At 46.3% G+C, this 20,311-nt stretch overlaps 1 protein-coding gene across 1 annotated transcript in view; it reads right to left on the reverse strand.

Annotated features, from left to right (window-relative positions):
- The window catches only part of LOC144675156 (uncharacterized), a 74,482-nt gene that overhangs the window by 22,873 nt on the left and 31,298 nt on the right, over positions 1-20,311 (reverse strand). The window contains exons 9-19 of the mRNA XM_078536123.1: positions 16,777-16,989; positions 15,807-16,013; positions 14,496-14,677; positions 13,728-13,860; positions 13,465-13,527; positions 9,677-9,796; positions 7,080-7,320; positions 4,468-4,601; positions 3,655-3,852; positions 2,722-2,870; positions 1,216-1,393 (exon numbers count right to left, since the gene is read on the reverse strand). Coding sequence (XP_078392249.1) covers positions 1,216-1,393; positions 2,722-2,870; positions 3,655-3,852; positions 4,468-4,601; positions 7,080-7,320; positions 9,677-9,796; positions 13,465-13,527; positions 13,728-13,860; positions 14,496-14,677; positions 15,807-16,013; positions 16,777-16,989 — 1,818 coding nt within the window. The remainder of the gene's footprint in view (positions 1-1,215; positions 1,394-2,721; positions 2,871-3,654; positions 3,853-4,467; positions 4,602-7,079; positions 7,321-9,676; positions 9,797-13,464; positions 13,528-13,727; positions 13,861-14,495; positions 14,678-15,806; positions 16,014-16,776; positions 16,990-20,311) is intronic.

Genomic DNA, 20,311 nt, shown 5'->3' on the forward strand with positions numbered 1-20,311 from the left:
TGATTTCTTTTCTCACTTCCCCTCTGAACTTTCTATATTCAGCCTGGTTCTCAATTGTATATCAACATCTGTCATACACACCCTTTCTCTGTTTCATCTTAATTTCCATCTCTTTTGTCCTTCAAGAAGCACTGGATTTGTTTGCCCTTCCTTTCCCCTTGGTGACATTAATATCTAGAAATCTATCGATTTCTGTCTTGAACAGACTCAATGATTGAGCTACCAATGCCCTCAGGCATTAGATGATTATTTGACCAGAAACAATGTGCAGGGGTACAGGGAAAAGGCAGGGGCAATGGCATTAGGTCATAATGCTCATTTGGAGAGCCTGTGCAGACACGATGGGCTGAATGGCCTCCTGTGCCATTAAAATTCTGTGAAAATCTAAATACACCACATCCACTGGTTCTCCTTTATCTATTTTGCTGGTAATTTCCTCAAAAAGCTCTAACAAGGTTTGTCAAACATGATTTCCCTTTCATAAATCCACATTGGCTCTGCCCAATCAGATCATTGTTTTCTAAATATCCAGTTATCGCAACCTTTATTGTAGATTCTAGAATTTTCCCTGGGACTGACATCAGGCTAACAGGTCTGTAGTTCCCTGTTTTCTCTCTCCCTCCTTTCTTAAACAGTGAGGTGACATTTTCTACCTTCCAATCTGCAGACACCATTCCAGAATCTATTTTGGAAGATGACCACCAATGCATCCACTATCTCTATAACCACCTTTTTCAACACTCTGGGACGTAGTTCATCAGGTCCAGGGGATTTATCAACTTTCAGTCCCATTAATTTTGCCAATACTACTTTTTTACTCCTTTCAGTTCCTCATTCTCACTCACCCCTTGGATCGCTATTATTTCCGGGATATTTCTTGTATCTTCCTCCATGAGGACAGACACAAAGTATCTGTTTCATTTCTCTGCCATTTCCTTATTCCCTATTATAAATTCTTCTGTCTCTGCCTGTAATGGACCACAATTGTCTTTGCTAATCTTTTCCTTTTTGCATACCTGTAGAAGCTTAACAGTCTGTTTTTATGTTTCTCGCTAGTTTGCACTCACATTCTATCCTCTCTTTCGGTTTCTTGGCCCTCCTGTGTTGAATCCTAGAATGCTCCCAATTCTCAGGCTTACTACTAGGGTGGAGGTTAGTGGGTGACAGATGGGTGGGTGGGGGTGTGCTGCACATGGCTGCTCTGTCTCCACTGACCTTGGCTTCCACAGCCGGGAGTTGCTGACGGAGGATGTAATCCACAGGTTGCGTATCACCTTCGATCTGTTGCAGCTGCTGCTTCAGGTCGCTGAAGAAATGTTGGAGATTCCGCAGGACATCCGTCTTGAACCTTTGCAAATGCTGGAACACGGACTTGCTGCAGAAAGGAGAGTCACTGAGCGCCGAGAAAACCCGAGCCAGCAACTGGTTAGACAGGGCAAATAGAGCAAACACCCCTCCACCCCTTCCCTCCACATCCCCACCTTTCCACCCACCACTAAATTCCTCTCTCCCCCTCCGCACCCCCTCCCCACCTCCACGCACTCCGTTCCCTCTCCCGCTCCGCACCCCCTCCGCGCGCTCCACTCCCTCTCCCCCTCCGCGCGCTCCACTCCCTCTCCCCACGTCCGCGCGCTCCACTCCCTCTCCCCCTCCCCACCTCCGCTCCCCCTCCCCACCTCCACGCACTCTACTCCCTCTCCCCCTCCCCACCTCCGCTCCCCCTCCCCACCTCCGCGTGCTCCACTCCCTCTCCCCCTCCCCACCTCCGCTCCCCCTCCCCACCTCCGCGCGCTCCACTCCCTCTCCCCCTCCCCACCTCCGCTCCCCCTCCCCACCTCCGTGCGCTCCACTCCCTCTCCCCGCCCCTCCGTGCTCCACTCCATGTAAGGACCTAAGAAAGTCCCTTCGAGCCTGCTCTACTATTTAATAAGATCTAACCAAGATCTACCTTCCTGTGCTCTCTCCATATCCTTTAATTCCCTTAGTACCCAGAAATCTATGTATCTACGTCTTGAATATCCTCAGCGGCTGAACAACCACAACTCTCTGAGGTAGAGAATTCCAAAGATTCACAGCCCTTTGAGTGAAGTAATCTCCCATCATCTGTCTAAAATGATCAACCCCTTATCCTGAGACTGTGCCCCCATGATCTAGATTTCCCAACCAGGAGAAGTAATGTCCCAATGTCTGCCCTGTCAAACTCCTTCACAATCTTGCATGTTTCAATGAGATCGCCTCTCATTCTTCTAAACTCCAGAGAATATAGGCCAAATTTACTAAGCCCATAATAGGATATCCTCTCATTCCTGGGGCCAATCTGGTGAGGACTTTCATTGCACTCTCTGAGGCAAGTACATCTTCCCTTAACTAAGGAAATCACAGTATTCCAGGTGTGGTCTCACCAATGCCCTACACAATTGCAGTAATAATTCCTCTGAAATGTTCAGTTCAAGAGCAATTAGGGATGAGCAACAAATGCTGGCTTTGTCAGCGACGCCCACATCACATGAAATAAAAGGAAAAAATAAATGCTTATGTGCCATTTCCTTTCCTAATTCCTTGCTGCACCTGCATGTTGACTTTGTGAATTGTGTACATAGGTCCCTCTGGACACCTACATTTCCCTCTCCCACTATTTAAACATATTCACTTTTCTATTTTTCCTCCTCCTCTGACTCTACTCTCTTCCTCCAAAGAGGGTCCTTTATTCAGATGAGTTACCTGAACACCTCACTCCAGACCACCATTAGGGGAGTGAACATTGGATGTGTCAGCTCCTCGTTGAAGTCAATGGTTCCAAACGATGGAGAGGTGAAGGTCCCATTGCGGTCGCAGGTAGCTTTATAGGTTGGATACGGATATCCACTGGACTGCTCAGCAGAGAGGGGAGAGAAACAATAGAAAGTCACCCCAGAAAACAGACAAGTTACACACAGCATTGAGAGCCAAGGCTAGATGATCTCACAGCATGGGAGGCCACTTGCCCAACATGCCTGTGCAGACTCTTTGAAAGAGCTATCCAATTAACTCTCCCCCATTCTTGCCCCATAGTCCAAAAAAATTTTCCTTTTCAGCTGTTCATCCAATTTCCTTTTGGTAAGTACACAACTCGAGTATTGCTGACAAAAAAAAAAGGCGGCTTTTCAACTTGCACTTATCAAGATAAAATCGCAAGAATACCAAATTTCAAAGGGACCATCAAATTTATACTGCACGAGAGGCACTACCCCTTCTTCAACTAAAAACAAGTAGGGGGACAATTGACTCCTGGTGCATTCTCCATGGCAATGCCTAACCAATCAACACTCTCTTCTCATGCAGTATAAATTGTTCCCTACCACTCTCTGTGACTCTCCTGCCACTAGAAACTGTTTGAGATTGATACATGAGGACTATGAGGAGAGAGTGGGGCAGTGGGATTAGTTTGGGATCGACATAAGGCTACAGGGAGTGTGTGGGGCAGTGGGATTACTTTGTGATAGCCTAGGTAAGAAATCCACAGATACGATGGTCAGGATGACCTCCTGTAAAATAAACTTCTTCCAATGTGGGAAATGTAAAGTCAACTGTAATCATGAGGCAAACAATTCCTGGTAAAGATGTGGAGCTGCAGTCCAGTTAAACAGCAATTTAATATAAACTCCTGTCACTTACCCGTGACCCCCATCTCAGCACACTGCCCTCAGAATCCCTCATGGCCAACCTCTTCCCAATATTCAGCTGTGTCTCGATGAGGGAGAAGGAATTCCCAATTTCCCGCTTACAATCCTCAGCTGTTTGGTGGAAGAACTCTTCCACATGGGACAGACAGGCCTGCACTGTCCCTCGGACCTGGGCCTGATATGAAGCATCCTGAGGAGAGACATGATAGATTATTTATACTGTGCAACACTGCCCAGAGAACCCAGTTTGTAAGGGGTGGGGGGGTTATCAGAGCAGGATACTGAACCCAGATACATCCCCGGAGGTGTTAGAGCTGAACACAAACTAGAATTACCCTGCAGGGGTAGCAGAACCAGGCATTGAACTGAGATGCCCCCCACAAGGGGGAGACACTGCAGCTATAGATGTTCAGTGCAGAGGAGGGTAAAGAGTTATCGAAGCTGGACAGACAGCCCAGGGATTGGGAATCAGGAGTGTTGCTAGAATCAGGGCTCTGCACCCATCCCATGCTGTAGATGGCATCGCCAGGTTCAATGGACAGCAGGGAGCTGGTGATCACAATACACCAGCAGGGAGCAGACTCACACCCACATCCGCTCTGAACCTCCACCCACCCCCCACCAACATCTCCCCCAACCCTGTAGCTCGAGTGGAGGAGTGGAGATGGCCAGGCAGTGCATGAAGACTAGATCATGCCAGGGAGGGAAGGGGAGCAAGTGTCTTCACTCCATTCCCTGGTGCATTCCCACCCCTTCCCCCCGACACTTCTAACACAGAAACGGAACATGGGTTCCTGGCTTTTACCTGGGCTCTGCGGTTGGTCAGGTACGCAACCACATGACTGACGAAGGTGGCAACCTTGCGGATGACCACCTCTGTGGAGAGTGCCCGACGTGTCAGGGTGATCTGATGGACGAAACGTTGAACCGCAGGAATTTCTGCAGGAAATCAAAGGAGGAAACCCAGAATCAATCTCCCTGTAGTCAAGCTTCAGCATTCCCTCCTCTACCCAGGTGCCATGCTCTCAGGAGCTGAAACAGGGTCTTCCGTCAACTATTTAGCTGGAAAGGGCATCACACATTCATGCCCTCCTTATGGAATCCTCCACCCACATAATCCCTAACCCCCAGCAGTGGGGTCCTATCACAGGCAGGGAACTTGGTCAATTTCCCCCCACTATCTGAAGCAGGTATGGGTTTCTTTGCCTGTGAGGGGACATTAACTACTCATCCGCAAGAATCTCATTAAGAGCCCGTATCACGATAATCATTAAACCACAAAGGGTTGGGGGAGTGGAGAGAAGAGTCCATTCTCCTTCCTCATACCCCCTCCTACTCAATAGGTCAGGGCCAGTGACAGGGGGAGGGGGGGGCCGGAGTGGATGGGGAGGTGACAGACTGAGGGGCAGTGAGCTTCCCAGCCAGTACAGTGAATATAATGCAGTTAATAGCCTTATTGACTTCAAGTTGGCAAATTGAAACTTTCCCTTCATGTCAGCCCAACAGCTCCCCCACCCCTCAACGATCTTCATCCCAACTTTGAGTGGGGAACACGTAGCAATCTATACCAATCGGTGTTTGGTGAGCGTGTTGGGCAATGCCTACAGTGCATGATGAGGTTAACTGGATGAATGGCCCTATTCTCCCTTAGTCCTTGATGAGCAGTTCTCAAGATGCTGCCACCTTTCTGAACATCCACTCACTCCGGTCACAGCACACAGTGGCTGCAGTTTCCACTATCTACAGGGTGTGTGCTCCAGCAAATATTATCAAGTCTCCTACACTAACATCCAAAGGGTCACCATTAACCAGGAACTCAACTTGACCAAACTGCCAAACGCGAAAGCCACTGCAAGTTTTTAAGATACATGGGTCCCCCTAACTTGCCCTCTATACCTGGGTACTCCCCCACCCTCTCTAACTGGGTGCCCCCCCGCCTTCACCCTCTCTACCTGGGTACCACTACCAACCCCCTCACCCTCCATACCTGGGTACAGCCCCCCACACTCAGGACCTAGTTACACCCCCACCTGCCCTCCATACCTGGCTCCTCTCTCTAATCTACCCTAATCCTGATTGGCAGAGAGGAACTGAAGGAACGTGGTCTAAAAATTAGAGCCAGACCTTTCAGAAGTGAAACTTGGAAACATTTCTATACACAAAAATTAGAAGTAGTTTGGAACTCTCTTCACAAGAGGCAGTTGATGCAAGACCAATTGTTAATATAAAACTTTGATTGATATGAATTTTTGTTCGCGAAAGTTGGTAAAGGGTATGGGGATAAAGGTGGGTATGTGGGGTTAGGTCACAGATCAGCAATTAACTCACTGGAATGAAAGAAGTTGGAGGAGCTGAACAGCCTCCCCTCCTGTTCCTTGTTCCTATCAGAGCAGGTCAGAGTATTCTGCAGGGAGTGATGGAACTAAGATGGCTGAAGGAACAAGCCTTAGATGCATTCACTGGCAAAGATGACAGCCATTTTGCACACAGCAAGATCCCACCATTAGCAATGAGACAAATCACCAGTAAATGTAATTTTGGTTGCATTGTTTGACGGGTCCAAAGAAACCCTAGGAACACCTTATTTCTCTTGGAATATGTACCCATGGGACCTCTATCCAAACAGACAAATGAGGGGGCTCTGGTGAAGAGTCATACGGACTCGAAACGTTAACTGTATTCCTCTCCACAGATGCTGTCAGACCTGCTGAGTTTTTCCAGTTATTTTTGTTTTTGTTTCGAATTTCCAGCATCTGCAGTTTTTTGCTTTTAGACAAATGAAGCACTGGTTTAACATCTCACCTGAAAGACAGCCCCTCTGACAGTGCAGCACTCCCTCAGAACATCACACCCGAGGGACGTGGAAGCGGATTCAATCGTAATTTTCAAAAATGAATTGGGTACTTGAAAAGAAGAAATTTGTAGATCTACGGGGAAAGAGCAGGCGTGGGGCTAATTGGATAGAAACAAAGAAAATAGGAGGAGTAGGCCATTCGGCCCTTTGAGCCTGCTCCGTCATTCAATATGATCATGGCTGATCCTCTATTTCAACGCCACACTCCCGCTCTCTCTCCAAACCCCTTAACACCTTTTGGAGTCTAGAAATCTGCCTATTTCATTCTTAAACATATTCAGTGATTTGGCCTCCACAGCCTTCTGTGGTCGAGAATTCAACAGGTTCACCACCCTCTAAGGAGCCAGCATAGACATGGTGGACCAAATGGCCTTCTCCTATGACTGGAAAGGGGTTTAAGCCCTTTTGACTCAAAAAGGGAGAGGGCACCAACTGAACCAAGCAGGTCAGGGGTTAGGTATGCAACAAGGCAAGCTACACATGATTTATGGATGAGGAAGGGCCCCCCCACCTCCCTACAGAAGGTCTATGGAGAGGCAGAAAGATGCAGGAAAGACTTAAACCTGTGTCCTCGATACTGCCGAACACCTGAGGAGGTCCATCGCGTAGCAGCTTGCCACGGAGTTTCAGGTACTCAGTGGAGCTGACAGTGAACACGTGAAGTTTCCCATCTTTATTCGAGTCAGGATCTGGCCCCCCTGTCGACAGAGGGTAAACATCATCATCGTCATCATCATCATCACTGCTCTCCTCTCCCTCCTCCTCCGAGTCCAGTTCTTCAGTCTTGGCTTGACGCTTCAACTCCTAAACACAAATCAAAATAAAACAATAATTAAATCGGAGAGCTTCCAGAGATCAAACACCAAAGGGAGAAAGGCAGTAAAAGATAAAAGCATTGCTGGGTCCCAAATGCGACTTAAAGGACTTGTATTTCTATAGCACCTGTCACAACTTCAGAAAATCCAAGACAGTGTAGTCACTGTTTCAGTGTAGGAAACGCAGCAATCAATTAGCCCACAGCAAGATCCCACAAACAGCAAGTAAGAAACAACAGATAATCTAACTTAGGGATGTTGATTCAGGGGATTATATATCAGCCAGGACACCAGACGAACTCCCCTGCTCTTCAACGAAACAGTGGCCGTGATGTTACAACTATGAGATTCATAAGGTTTTTATATTTTAGCACAGTAATTTAGGGTGAATGAAGGGGGTCAATGTGACCTGTTCTACAGTCTGCCTGACAGTAAGCCTTGGTAGTTTGATTGTTAGAGATCAAAAGAAGGCTTAGATTGTTTTACTGAGAAGAAGGTGCAAGGTATTTACACTTGGAGACAATGGCTGCAGTCTCAGAGTACAACGAGTAGAGTCCAAGTCTTCCAAAGTCCCAGAAAGGTGTCGAAGTTTGAAATGTTGTAAATAATTGTAAAAGCAAAAAGATAAAAGCAAAAAACTGCGGATGCTGGAAATCCAAAACAAAAACAAAACTACCTGGAAAAACTCAGCATGTCTGACAGCGTCTGCAGAGAGGAATACAGTTAACGTTTTGAGTCCGTCTGACTCTTCAACAGAACTAAGGAAAAATAGAAGAGAGGTGAAATATAAGCTGGTTTAGGGGGGGGGGGGGGGGGACAAGTAGAGCTGGATAGAGGGCCAGTGATAGGTGGAGATAGCCAAAAGATGTCATAGACAAGAAGACAAAGAGGTGTTGACGGTGATGATATTAGCTAAGAAATGTGCTAATAGGTGACATTAAGGGTAGAAAGCAGGACGAGCAAGGTACAGATAGCCCTAGTGGGGTTGGGGCGGGGAGAAGGGATCGAAATAGGCTAAAAGGTAGAGATAAAACAATGGATGGAAATACATTTAAAAATAATGGAAATAGGTGGGAAAAGAAAAATCTATATAAATTATTGGAAAAAAGGGGGATCGGAAAGGGGGTGGGGATGGAGGAGAGAGTAAATAATTGTGCTGTAAACTCTCCATTTACTTCTAAGTTGAAAGGGAATTGGTCTCGCAAAGAGCTAATTAGCATTTCTACCTAGGTAAAAGGTTAATGTGTTTCACATTACCATAGGGAAGAGGGCAAAGGAAGCCAATTTTGGGATAAGGCTACAGGCTTCCCCACAAATCAATGAGTATCACAGCAGCTTGGTCAGGAGAAAAGAGGCTGCGCCACTTTGTGAACTACCACAGGCAGATGCAGGAGGGGGACAGTCTGTAGTCAAAGAGACACATCCTGTAGCCAACTAAGGATTCCTGGAGATTTGTTCTGCCAATGGCTAAGGGGAAGATAAGTCATCAGAACAGGCTTTACTACTGGAGCTGGATTTAAGCAACTCCCAAAACTCAGGAAAGTGCCTGGAGACGGTCACTCAAAGTTACTATTCAGTGAAACAGGGAGACGGGCACCCTTTGGCAGCTTGGAATAACTGTGGGCTGCTTGCTATAAGGACTGTAATTTCATGGAGTGCACAATGGGTGATGTCACTTCTTGCAGTTTGAAGCATAAGTTGCCTACAAAAGCAAAATAGTGTTTAGGCAATAGCACTTTGTGTCATTTGTTATAGTAAAAACTTTTATGACGAGACAGTGGAGTAATGGTAATGTTGCTGGACTAGTAATCCAGAGACCCAGGCTGTTGCTCTGGGGACATGGGTTCGAATCTCAACATGGCAGCTGGTGGAATTTAAATTCAATAAATAAATCTGGGGACTGTCACTCTATTAAATATAAAGGTAGTCTCAGTAATGGTGACCATGAAACTATCAATTGTTGGAAAAACCCATCTGGTTCACTAATGTGGCTTTAGGGAAGGAAATGTGCCATCCTTAGTAATGTGTTTGACTCTTAACTACCCTCTGAAATGGTCTAGCAAGCCACTCAGTTCAAGGGCAATTAGGGATGGGCAACAAATGCTGGCCTTACCAGCGACACCCACATCCCATGAAAGAATAAAGAAATAAAACGTAAACAAAAATGCTAGAAATCCACAGCAAGTCAGGCAGCATCTGTGGGGAGAAACCAAGTTAATGTTTCAGGTCAACAGAACTGTTTACATGTCTGTCACAGGAGTGGGAGCCGAAGAATTCCCTCGTGCCAAACACACATGAACAACTCCCCTATTTTAATCTCCCTCAACCCCCACCTTTGCACCCACCTGCAGTCCACACTTGAAGTTGAGACGAATATTTCTCTTACAGAAGAAGTTTCGAGCCTTGATGGAGTTCAGGGAGAGATCACGTCGCTTCACGTTCATCTTGCTATGGAGTTTAGTCAACTGTATGGGGAGCGAGGGAGGGAGGGAGAGGAGAGGAATAAGCCCACACATACATCTCGGCCCCTCAGAATAAGACAACCAAATTCACACTAACAAGCCAAGGAAAGATACTAATCGCCATTCCCTCCGTCATAGCTGCCGAAAGCACACTTGGAGAGGGAAAGAGGAGGTGGCACCGAGGCTGGTGTAAATCCTCAGGTTTGACGATATTAGGGAAATTAAGATGCAACACAAAAGGAGGCTTTGACAAATGTAAAGTAATTAGCCAGCACAGACATGATGGACTGAATGGCCTCCTTCTGTATCATAGAGGACAAAGTTGAACATAGAAAGCACAGAGGGGACCTAGAAGAGAAATAAGAGGGAGCAGAGGGAGAGCATTAGCAGCTAAGAAGAAAGAAAAGCCAAAAGCCTTTTATAAACATGTAAATACTTAATAAAAAGGGTAGTCAAAGAAAGCATGGGATCGAGTAGGGTCCAAAAAGGAGATGAGAGGGAATGACTAGGGTATTAACTCTGGATCTGTCTTCACAAGAGAAGAGGATGCTGCCAATGGATCCTGACAAGGAGGGGGAGGCAGTAGCGATATTGGGCAAGAGCAGCATCACTCAAAGCAGAATAGTCACACGGTCCGAATGGGATGAATCCTAGGTAGCTGAGGGAAGCAAGGGTGGAAAGTGCTGAAAAGGAGGGAGGGTAAATCCAGAAACGACAAGGCAGTCAGCCTAATGTTCGGGGGTGGGGAGGGGGAAACTCTTTCGAGTTACCAACAGTCACAGATTGCAACTTCTTTCGAGTACAATCACAGTTCTTGGTTTTCCAGGAATGGGACATGAACCCACAACCCTCTGATTCAAAGGCGAGGGTGCTATGAACTGAGAAGGTGGGAGACAATAACCCAGGACAAAATTACTTGGCTTTTGGAAAAGTATGGGTTAATAAAATGAAAGTCAGCACAGATTTTTGAAGACAAATCATGCCCGATTAACTTGATCAAGTTCTTTGATGAAGTTAGAGAGGATTAATTAGGCTAGTGCAGTTGATGTTGTGAATATTGGGCTTTCAAAAGGCATTTGGTAAATTACCACATAATAGGCTTGTTAAAACAATTAAAGTCCATGGAATTAAAGAAGCAGTGGCAGCTTGGATACAGAAATTGGCTAAAGGTCAGAAAGCAGAGATTCATAGTGAATTACTATTTTTCAGACTGGAGGGGAGTATAGAGTGCTGTTCCACAGGGGTTCATATTGGAATCACAGAATGGTGATAGCACAGGCAGCTATTCGGCCCATCATGTCTGCACCAGCTATCTGAATGAGCGCTCTTCTTTTTATTGTAAATTAATGACTTGGACTTCAGTATACAGGGCACCATTTAAAATTCTGCAGCTAACATGAAGCTTATAAGTGTAGTGAACAGTTAGCAGCATAGGAACAGACTTCATAGGACATAGTCTGGTGAAACTGGTGAAATGGGCAAAGTGAAGTGATACATTATTGTAGAAAGAATAAGAATAACTAAATAAATAGTCATTTGTTAGCACAGAACTTGAGTATTGCTGAAAAAGAGAGGCTTTTGTGTTGAAGCTTTTCATCTTGCACTCATCAGGACAATTTGCAAGAAAATACCAATGTCACAGAAAACAAAATACTGTATGAGAAGAGTGCCGACTGGTTGGAAAGTGGACTCTCATGCAGGTGTTGCCTTGGAGAATGCACCAGTTGATAGGGCTGACAGTTAAGTGCCAAGCATTGCTTGAAATTTAAACCAGGCAGAGTCCACTTGCCAACCAATCAGCACTCTCTTCTCAAAGTATAAATATGTTGTTTCCCTGACATTGGTATTTTCTTGCCAACTGACCTGATGAGTGCAAGGCAAAAAGCTTCAACAAAAAAAATCTCTTTTTCAGCAATAATAACTAAATAGTACAACTTCAAAGGAAGTGCAGAGTCCAGGGGATGGGGGGAGGGAATGATGGAGGACATGTTTGCAAACAACTCTTTATAAAAACCCATCTGGTTCACTAATGTCCTTCAATGAAGGATATCTGCCATCCTTACCTGGTCTGACCTACAGGTGACTCCAGATCCACAGAAATGTGGTTGACTCTTAACTGCCCTCTGAAATGGCCGAGCAAGCCATTCAGTTCAAAATCATTTAGGGATGGACAACAAATGCTGGCCTTGCCAGCATGTCCACATTCCATCAAAGAATAAAGCATGATTTTGGAGAGGGTGCATAGGAGATTTACAAGAATGGTTCCAGGGGTGAGGAGAACATTCCCAGATTGACTAGAATAGTTCCAGGGAAGGGCAAGTTCAGTTAATGTGTTGAGACCGGAGAAACTGAATGATTCTCCTTAGAGCAGGGAAGGTTAAGGGGAGATTTAATTGAGGCATTCAAAATCATGAAGGGTTTTGATTGAGTAAATAAGGAGAAACTGTTTCCAGTGGCAGGAGGGTCAGTAACCAGAGGGACACAGATTTAAGGGCAAAATACTGCAGATGCTAGAAATCTGAAACAAAAACAAAAAATGCTGGAAAAACTCTCTGACAGCATCTGTGGAGAGAAAGACAGAGTCAACGTTTCGAGTCCATATGACTCTTCTTTAGAGCACAGATTTAAGATGATTGGCAAAAGAACCAAAGGGAGCGTGGAGGAAGCATTTGTTTGGAATGATTGGAATCTGGAAGGCACTGCCTGAGAGGGCAGTGGAAGCAGGTTCAATAGTAACTTTCAAAAGGGAATTGGATCAATGCTTGAAAAGGGAAACTCTGCAGGACTATAGGGAAAGAGCAAAGGAGTGAGATCAATTGGATAGCTCTTTCAAAGAGTTGACATAAACACCATGCAACACAATGTTCAACTGCTGATAAGAACAACTGTGCAAAGGAGGATGAAAGAGGGCCACAGGCCACCAGTCCAGGGCTTTAGAGGCATCAATAAAACTTTGACCAGAAACTGAGCTGGACTAGCCATATAAACACTTTGGCAACAAGAGCAGGTCAGAGGCTGGGAATCCTGTGTGAGTAACTCACCTCCTGACTCCCCAAAGCCTGTCCATTATCTAAAAGGCACATGTCAGGTGTGTGATGGAATATTCCCCACTGGCCTGGATGAGTGCAACACCCGCAACATTCAAGAAGCTTGACGCCGGCCAGGACAAAGCAGTCTGCTTGATTGGCAACCCATCCACCACCGTCAACATTTATTCCCTCCACCATTGACACACAGTGGCAGCAGTGTGTACCATCTACAAGATGCACTGCATGCATTCACCAAGGCTCCTTAGACAGCTCCTTCCAAACCCACAACCACTACCATCTAGAAGGACAAGGTCAGCAGATAGATGGAAACACCACCATCTGGAAGTTTCCCTCCAAGCCACTCATCATCATTACTTGGAAATATATCGCCGTTCCTTCACTGTTGCTGGACCAAAATCCTGGAACTCCCTCCCTAACAGCACTACACCACACCTACCTACACCACACGGACTGCAGCGGTTCAAGAAGGCAGCTCACCACCACCTTCTCAAGGGCAATTAGGGATGGGCAGTAAATGTTGGCCCAGCCAATTTATACTTCACATTCCATGAAAGAACGAAAAAAATCAATTGTCAGCAGAAGCATCAACCATAACAGGAAGATTCCTGAGCAAACGCTCACCTCCGACTCCTGGTGTTTGATGGCACACTCCAGCTGTTTGGCTCTGTCATCGCTCTCTCTAATCTGTTAAAGGGCGACAAAAACAATCAGCATGGCAATTAGTGCAGATGAAGAAACATCGCATTACAGAGACTGAGGGCCGGTGAGTCAGTGTTTAAACTGGAGCCAACTCCTCTGTCAATCTGTGCAGCAATGTTATATTATACTGTGATCTCTTGTGCCTTATCGCTACTATATCTGTCCACCTCCCAATGAAACCGTACCAGAGTGAATACTCGTAACTGCTCCAGCTCTGACTTCCAGGTCTGTTGCTCAGTCTGTCGTCGTTCAATTTCGTCCTTTAGCTCCACAATTTCATCTTCCAGAAGGTTGCAGTCTCTGGTTTGATGCAGAGCACTGAAAAGTAGAGACCACTAGTTACCCAATACTGAGCTATTAACACTCTAAGCATTCCTGCACTATTCCTCACCCAAGCATTGATCACAAACATCCCCACACACTTCCACTTTACCCACCCACCCACGATGTACCATCCCACAGTGCTATTCACCTATCACCTTGTGCTCTCACAAGGCAGCTGAATGGCCTCTTCCTGGACCTGTGCTCCATCTGCACCCCACCCCGACACAGCGTCCCCCTGACTCCAACCACTTTCTTAAGCTCCCTTGGCCCATCATTGGTAGCCGTAAGGACCCGACATTCTGGAAGTTGCTCTGAAAGCCCCACCGCCTCTCCACCTCTCCCTCTCCCCCTCCAAGGCCCTCCCTGAAACTTCACGGGGTTGCTGGGTCAAAATCCTGGAACTCCCTCCCACAGTGGTGTTAGGGTGTTGCTGCACCACAGGAACTACAGCAGTTCAAGGCGGCAGCTTCTCAAGGGAAATTAGGGGTGGGCGACAAATGCTGACCCAGCCAGCAATGCCCACATCCTATGAACAAATAAAAAAAAACCTCGGACCAAACTCTGGTCATCTCCCCATAATCCCCCCTCCTGTCTCTGTTAATCTCTTCCCCAGTCCCCCACCACTGTACCTCAGGATCTCGGTTACATTGTGCGAGTCGGTCTTAGTGCAGATGAAGGCGATGCGTCCATACTGACCGTCCATCAGGAGCTGCCTGCGGAGACTTTCGTCCAGCATGTCCTTGGCCGTCTTGTCATCAACCGCCCGTGTCACGTTGGCCACGATCCACACAGCATCGCAGTTCTTCAGGTACTGAGCACAAGAGAGGCGCAACAGACTTACAGTCAAGACACCATCCATCTGCAGCAAACCCTTGACCCAATCTCTGGCCCTGTGACCAGCCCCTAACCCAAGACCCCCAACAGAATTAATGTTCCAGGTTGATGATGAGAGGTCAGAGAGGCGAACTGTTCATGTGTTTCCCTCTTCACAATTGTGGCCTAACTGGCTGAGTATTTCCAACATCACCACTATGCTAACGTAGCTGAGCTTGTAACTAACTGGGGATAGCAGTGGTGATGTTACTGGACTAGTAATCCAGAAGCCTGGACTAATGATTTGAGTATATGAATTCAAATCCCACTACGGCATCTGGGGGGAATGTAAATTCAAGGAATTAAATAAATCTGGAGTAAAAAAACTAATCTCAGTAATGGTGACCATTAAACTACCAGATTGTCACAAAAACCTATCTGGTTCACTAATATCCAGAATCATAGAAAAATTATGACTCAGGAGGCCATTCGGCACATTGTATCTCTGCGAGTTGACAAAGAGTTACCCCAGCCTAATTCCACCTTCCTGCACTGAGTTCGTAACCCTGCAGGTCACAGCTCTTCAAGTAGGCATCAAAGTTCTTTTTAGGGAAGGAAATCTGCCATCCTTACCCGGTCTGGCCTATATGTGACTCCAGGCAATGTGGCTGACTCTTAACTATCCTCTGAAATGACCTAGCAAGCAACACAATTGTAGTCAAGGCAGCGGCGCACCAGCACCTTCTCGGGGCAATAAATGCTGGCCTTGTCAGCAACACACACGTCCCGTGAACAAATTTTAAAAAGAGCTTGAAGCTACAGAGATAGGATTACCCGAACCAGGAAAGTGTTAAAGGCTGTGATTGCTATACCTCACTCCACACCTCACCTTCACCCCGGAGAGAAGATTAAATTCAAACTTGACGACCAAGCAATCAATCTGCTGTCAAAATCCCCCCAGCCCACCCCCACCCTATGCTTACGGCCACTGTCTGTTCCACCCACCCACCATGCTGGGTTTGACCTGAAGAGGGAGGTAATGGTGGACTCTGGGTCTAACGCCATGCTCTTGTTCCTCCATCACCCCACCCGGTTACAGCTGGTGCCAGGAGACCGTGCTTGCTCACCTCCTTGGCGATGCTGTTCCTCGCGGCGTTGGAGTCTCTGACACCTGGGAGGTCGACCAGGACAGCTCCAGTCTGCAGCACCGCAGACCGCGGCACTCGGATCCTCACCCGTTTCACAATTGGCCAAAACTCTCCACCTCGGCAGCCCCGAGAATCATCAGCACGGGAGTCAATGAAACGCTGCACCCTGCAGTGGAAATCCCTGGCCTGGGGAACGGAGAGGAAAGAGGAGATTTACTAGAACGGTTCCAGAGATGAGGGGCAGTTACGTGGAGAGACTGGAGAAGTTGGGTTTGAGCAGAGACGGTCAAGAGGAGATTTAACAGAGGCATACAAAATCATGAAGAGATTTGATAAGAGTAAATAAGGAGAAACTGTTTCCAGTGGCAGTTGGTCAGTAATCAGGGGACAGGGGTTTAAGATAATTGGGAAGACGACCAGAGGGGCAGAGGGGAGATGAGAAGAAATGTTTATGCAGCGAGTTGTTGTGATCTGGAATACGTTGCCTGAAAGGGCGGTGGAAGCAGAATCAATAATAATTTTCAAAAGGGATAAATATATGAAGAGGAAAATTTACAGGACTCAGAGGAAAAAGCAGGGGAGTGAGATTGTGCTGTATCATTCTATAATGGCAGGTCAGAAGCTCACTTCGAGATGTTTGAACGGAAGGGATAACACCAGGGCCCCTGGTTAAACAGATTTACGGCAACACATGTGAAAGCAGCAGAAATACAAGATAATAGAAGGATATGAGGTTGAGTTTTGGAGCGGGAATCTTTAAAATGAAAAAACAGAAGCTAAAATCCTGATGTCATTCCAAGCCCATTCGGGATGGATATTCAGCCAGCGAATTCTCCTGTTAATCTTCGTCAGTTAAAAACTAAAAGGTCAGAGGCTCAGGAAGAAACTGCCCTCTCTCCCTGCCCAGAGTACAGGGTAGAATAACAACATCAAGACAGCTTTCACTAACCCGTGTCTCAGTGATGGTCTCTGTCTTCCCCAGGTGCGATGTGACATCCCGAATCTGCTTCAGCTCGTTGTACGGGAGGATTCTTCCGTAAACGGCCTTCACACGACCGTACGCCACACTGGCCTCGGTGTTGGGGGCTGGTCGCTGTTTTTTCATCCGCCCACTTCTGCCTTTCATGTCATTCAGCAACAAGCAGAGCTCATTATTCCATTCCTGAGATCCAAAAGTATAAAGGAACACACAGATAAGAACAAAAAAGGACTCATTTCTTGAGCACCTTTCCCAACCTCAGGACATCCTAAAGCACATTACAGCCAACAAAATACATGAAGTGTAGTTACTGTTGTAATGCAGGCAACGCAGCAGACAATTTGAGAACAGCAAGATCCCACAAACAGCAATGTGTGATGACCCACACACTTTGGGAAAAACTTGTATTTTCTTTATAGACAATGTCGCCTTAAAGACCAAAGTGGGCTGGGGTGTATTCTGAAAGAGGCTTAATTGGTTTCCTGATTATGACATCATTAGGTTCCAAGAAATGCTCATGTGACCAGAGGTTGCCATGGGGATGAAAAGCTAAGAATCCAAAAGGTAACTAGAAAGCTAATTGTAGTGGTGGGGTTCCAGCCTGACTGGTGGCAGAACAAAGAATTGGTGAGAGTGGAAACAAGATTCTCCACAAACGGAGCAGTTTTCTGTTGGTGGTTTACGGCAGACCTTGGTGTTGAAGTAGGTCTCTAAAAATAGAGCAGAGACTGTATTTTCCATAAGACCATAAGACATAGGAGCAGAAATTAGGCCAATTGGCCCATCGAGTCTGCTCCGCCATTCAATCATGGCTGCTAAGTTTCTCAACCCCATTCTCCCGCCTTCTCCCCGTAACCTTTCATCCCCTTACCAATCAAGAACCTATCTATCTCCGTCTTAAATACACTCAATGACCTGGCCTCCACAGCCTTCTGTGGCAATGAATTCTATAGATTCACCACTCTCTGGCTAAAGAAGTTTCTCCTCATCTCTGTTCTAAAAGGTCTTCCCTTTACTCTGAGGCTGTGCCCTCGGGTCCTAGTCTCTCCTACTAATGGAAACATCTTCCCCACATCCACTCTATCCAGGTCTTTCAGTATTCTGTAAGTTTCAATCAGATCCCCCCTCATCCTTCTAAACTCCATCGAGTATAGACCCAGAGTCCTCAAACGTTCCTTATATGTTAAGCCTTTCATTCCTGGGATCCTTCTCGTGAACCTCCTCTGGACCCTCTCCAGGGCCAGCACATCCTTCCTGAGATACGGGGCCCAAAATTGCTCACAATATTCTAAATGTGGTCTGACCAGAACCTTATAAAGCCTCAGCAGCACATCCCTGCTTTTATATTCTAGTCCTCCCGAAATAAATGCCAACATTGCATTTGCCTTCCTAACTACTGACTCAACCTGCAAGTTAACCTTAAGAGAATCGTGGACTAGGACTCCCAAGTCCCTTTGCACTCCAGATTTCTGAATTCTCTCCCCATTTAGAAAATAGTCTATGCCTCTATTCTTCCTACCAAAGTGCATGACCTCACACTTCCCCACGTTGTATTCCATCTGCCACTTCTTTGCCCAATCTCCTAACCTGTCCAAATCCTTCTGCAGCCTCCCCGCCTCCTCAATACTACCTGTCCCTCCACCTATCTTTGTACCATCTGCAAACTTAGCCAGGATGCCCTCAGTTCCTTCATCTAGATCATTAATGTATAAAGTGAAAAGTTGTGGTCCCAACACTGACCCCTACGGAACTCCACTAATCACCGGCCGCCATCCTGAGAAGGACCCCCTTATCCCCACTCTCTGCCTCCTGCCAGACAGCCAATCTTCTATCATGTTTTCATGTAAGATATTGTTGGAAAAGACAGGACACTGAAGACGGGAAGAACAGGGGATTGTGAATTGGACAAGAACCACTGCTGCTGTTTCAGTGCTGCCAGAGCCCACCATATTGTTTAAAGGAATCAGAAGCAAGTCTCTGGGGATTCTGTGCCATCATTTCCAACAAGAGAGAATCTAACCATGGCACCTTGATATTCAAAGGCATTACCATCAATGAATCTCCCACTATCAACATCCGGGGGTTACCATTGACCAGAAACTGAACCAGCCATATAAATACTGTGGCTACAAGAGCAGGTCAGAGGCTAGGAATCCTGCAATCAGTAACTCACCTCCTGACTCCCCAAAGCCTGTCCACCATCTACAAGGCACAAGTCAGGAGTGTGATGGGATACTTTCCACTTGCCTGGATGAGTGCAGCTCCAACAACATTCAAGAAGCTCGACACCATCCAGGACAAAAGCCCGCTTGATCAGCACCCCATTCATTACCTTCAACATTTACTCCCTCCACTACAAACACACAGTAGCAGCAGTGTGTACCATCTACAAGATGCACTGCAGGAACTCACCAAGGCTCTTTCAACAGCACCTTCCAAACCCATGACCTCTACCACCTAGAAGGACTAGGGCAGCAGATAGATGGGAACACCACCACCTAGAAGTTACCCAAGTTACACGCCATCATGACTTGGAAATATATTGCCGTTCCTTCACTATCAACGAGTCAAAATCCTGGAACTCCCTCCCCAACAGTATTGTGGCTGCAGCATTTCAAGAAGGCAGCTCACTACCACCTTCTCAAGGGCAATTAGGGATGGGCAATAAATGTTGGCCTAGCCAGCGATGCTCACATCCATTTAAGAAAAAAAAATCAGGATTGTTGTGACCCTACTGTGTCTAGGAGACTTTAGATAGAATCTGGCTGCTGGTGAATGTGACTCAAAGGCTGAAACAATTGAGTGGGTAGTGAGAGACCCTACGGAGTGGAGGCCGAGATGGAAAGTCTGAGAGATTACGCATGGTCCCACATTTCTGCACAAAGTATTGCGAGTGATTGTAAATATGTGAGGCCTATCTTTGTTGTATTGACTATTTAAAGTGAAACTTAACTTTTTGTGTGAAACGTCCTGTTAATTGATGTTTGCATTGGTTAGTTTTACGTGGTTTGTTACAGTAAAAGTTTTAAGTGAAATCTTGTCTAGCGGTTTTCTTTCAGTTGGTGTCATGGAGATTCCTTTTAAAAGTGATCAGTCTCTAGGGGGATCGTAACAAAGATGATAACAACCAGATAATCCTTTTTTTTAAGATATTCACTGAGGGATAAAGGTTGGCCAGGACACCAGTCTTCAAAATAGTGTCATGGGATGTTTGATGTCCACCTAAGAGGGAAAATAGTTTAAAATCTCACCTGAAAGATGGAACCTCTGACAGAACAGTGCCCCCTCAGTACTGACCCTCCTGATTGGCCTGTGACATACATTCATACTCAGACCAGTTCTCGACAAACAAAAGGAATGTGTTCAGCCTTGCACCTTTTCTGAATTATCTCTCAGTTTGAGGAGCCTATAGTTCCCCGTTGCTTTCTCTATGTCAGAGTCAACTTGCCAACCAATCATCATCCTTTCTCCTGTAGTATAAATTGCAATAATCGCTTGAAATTTG

This window comes from Cetorhinus maximus, chromosome 3 (genome assembly GCF_964194155.1).
Source record: "Cetorhinus maximus chromosome 3, sCetMax3.hap1.1, whole genome shotgun sequence".
Lineage (NCBI taxonomy): Eukaryota > Metazoa > Chordata > Chondrichthyes > Lamniformes > Cetorhinidae > Cetorhinus > Cetorhinus maximus.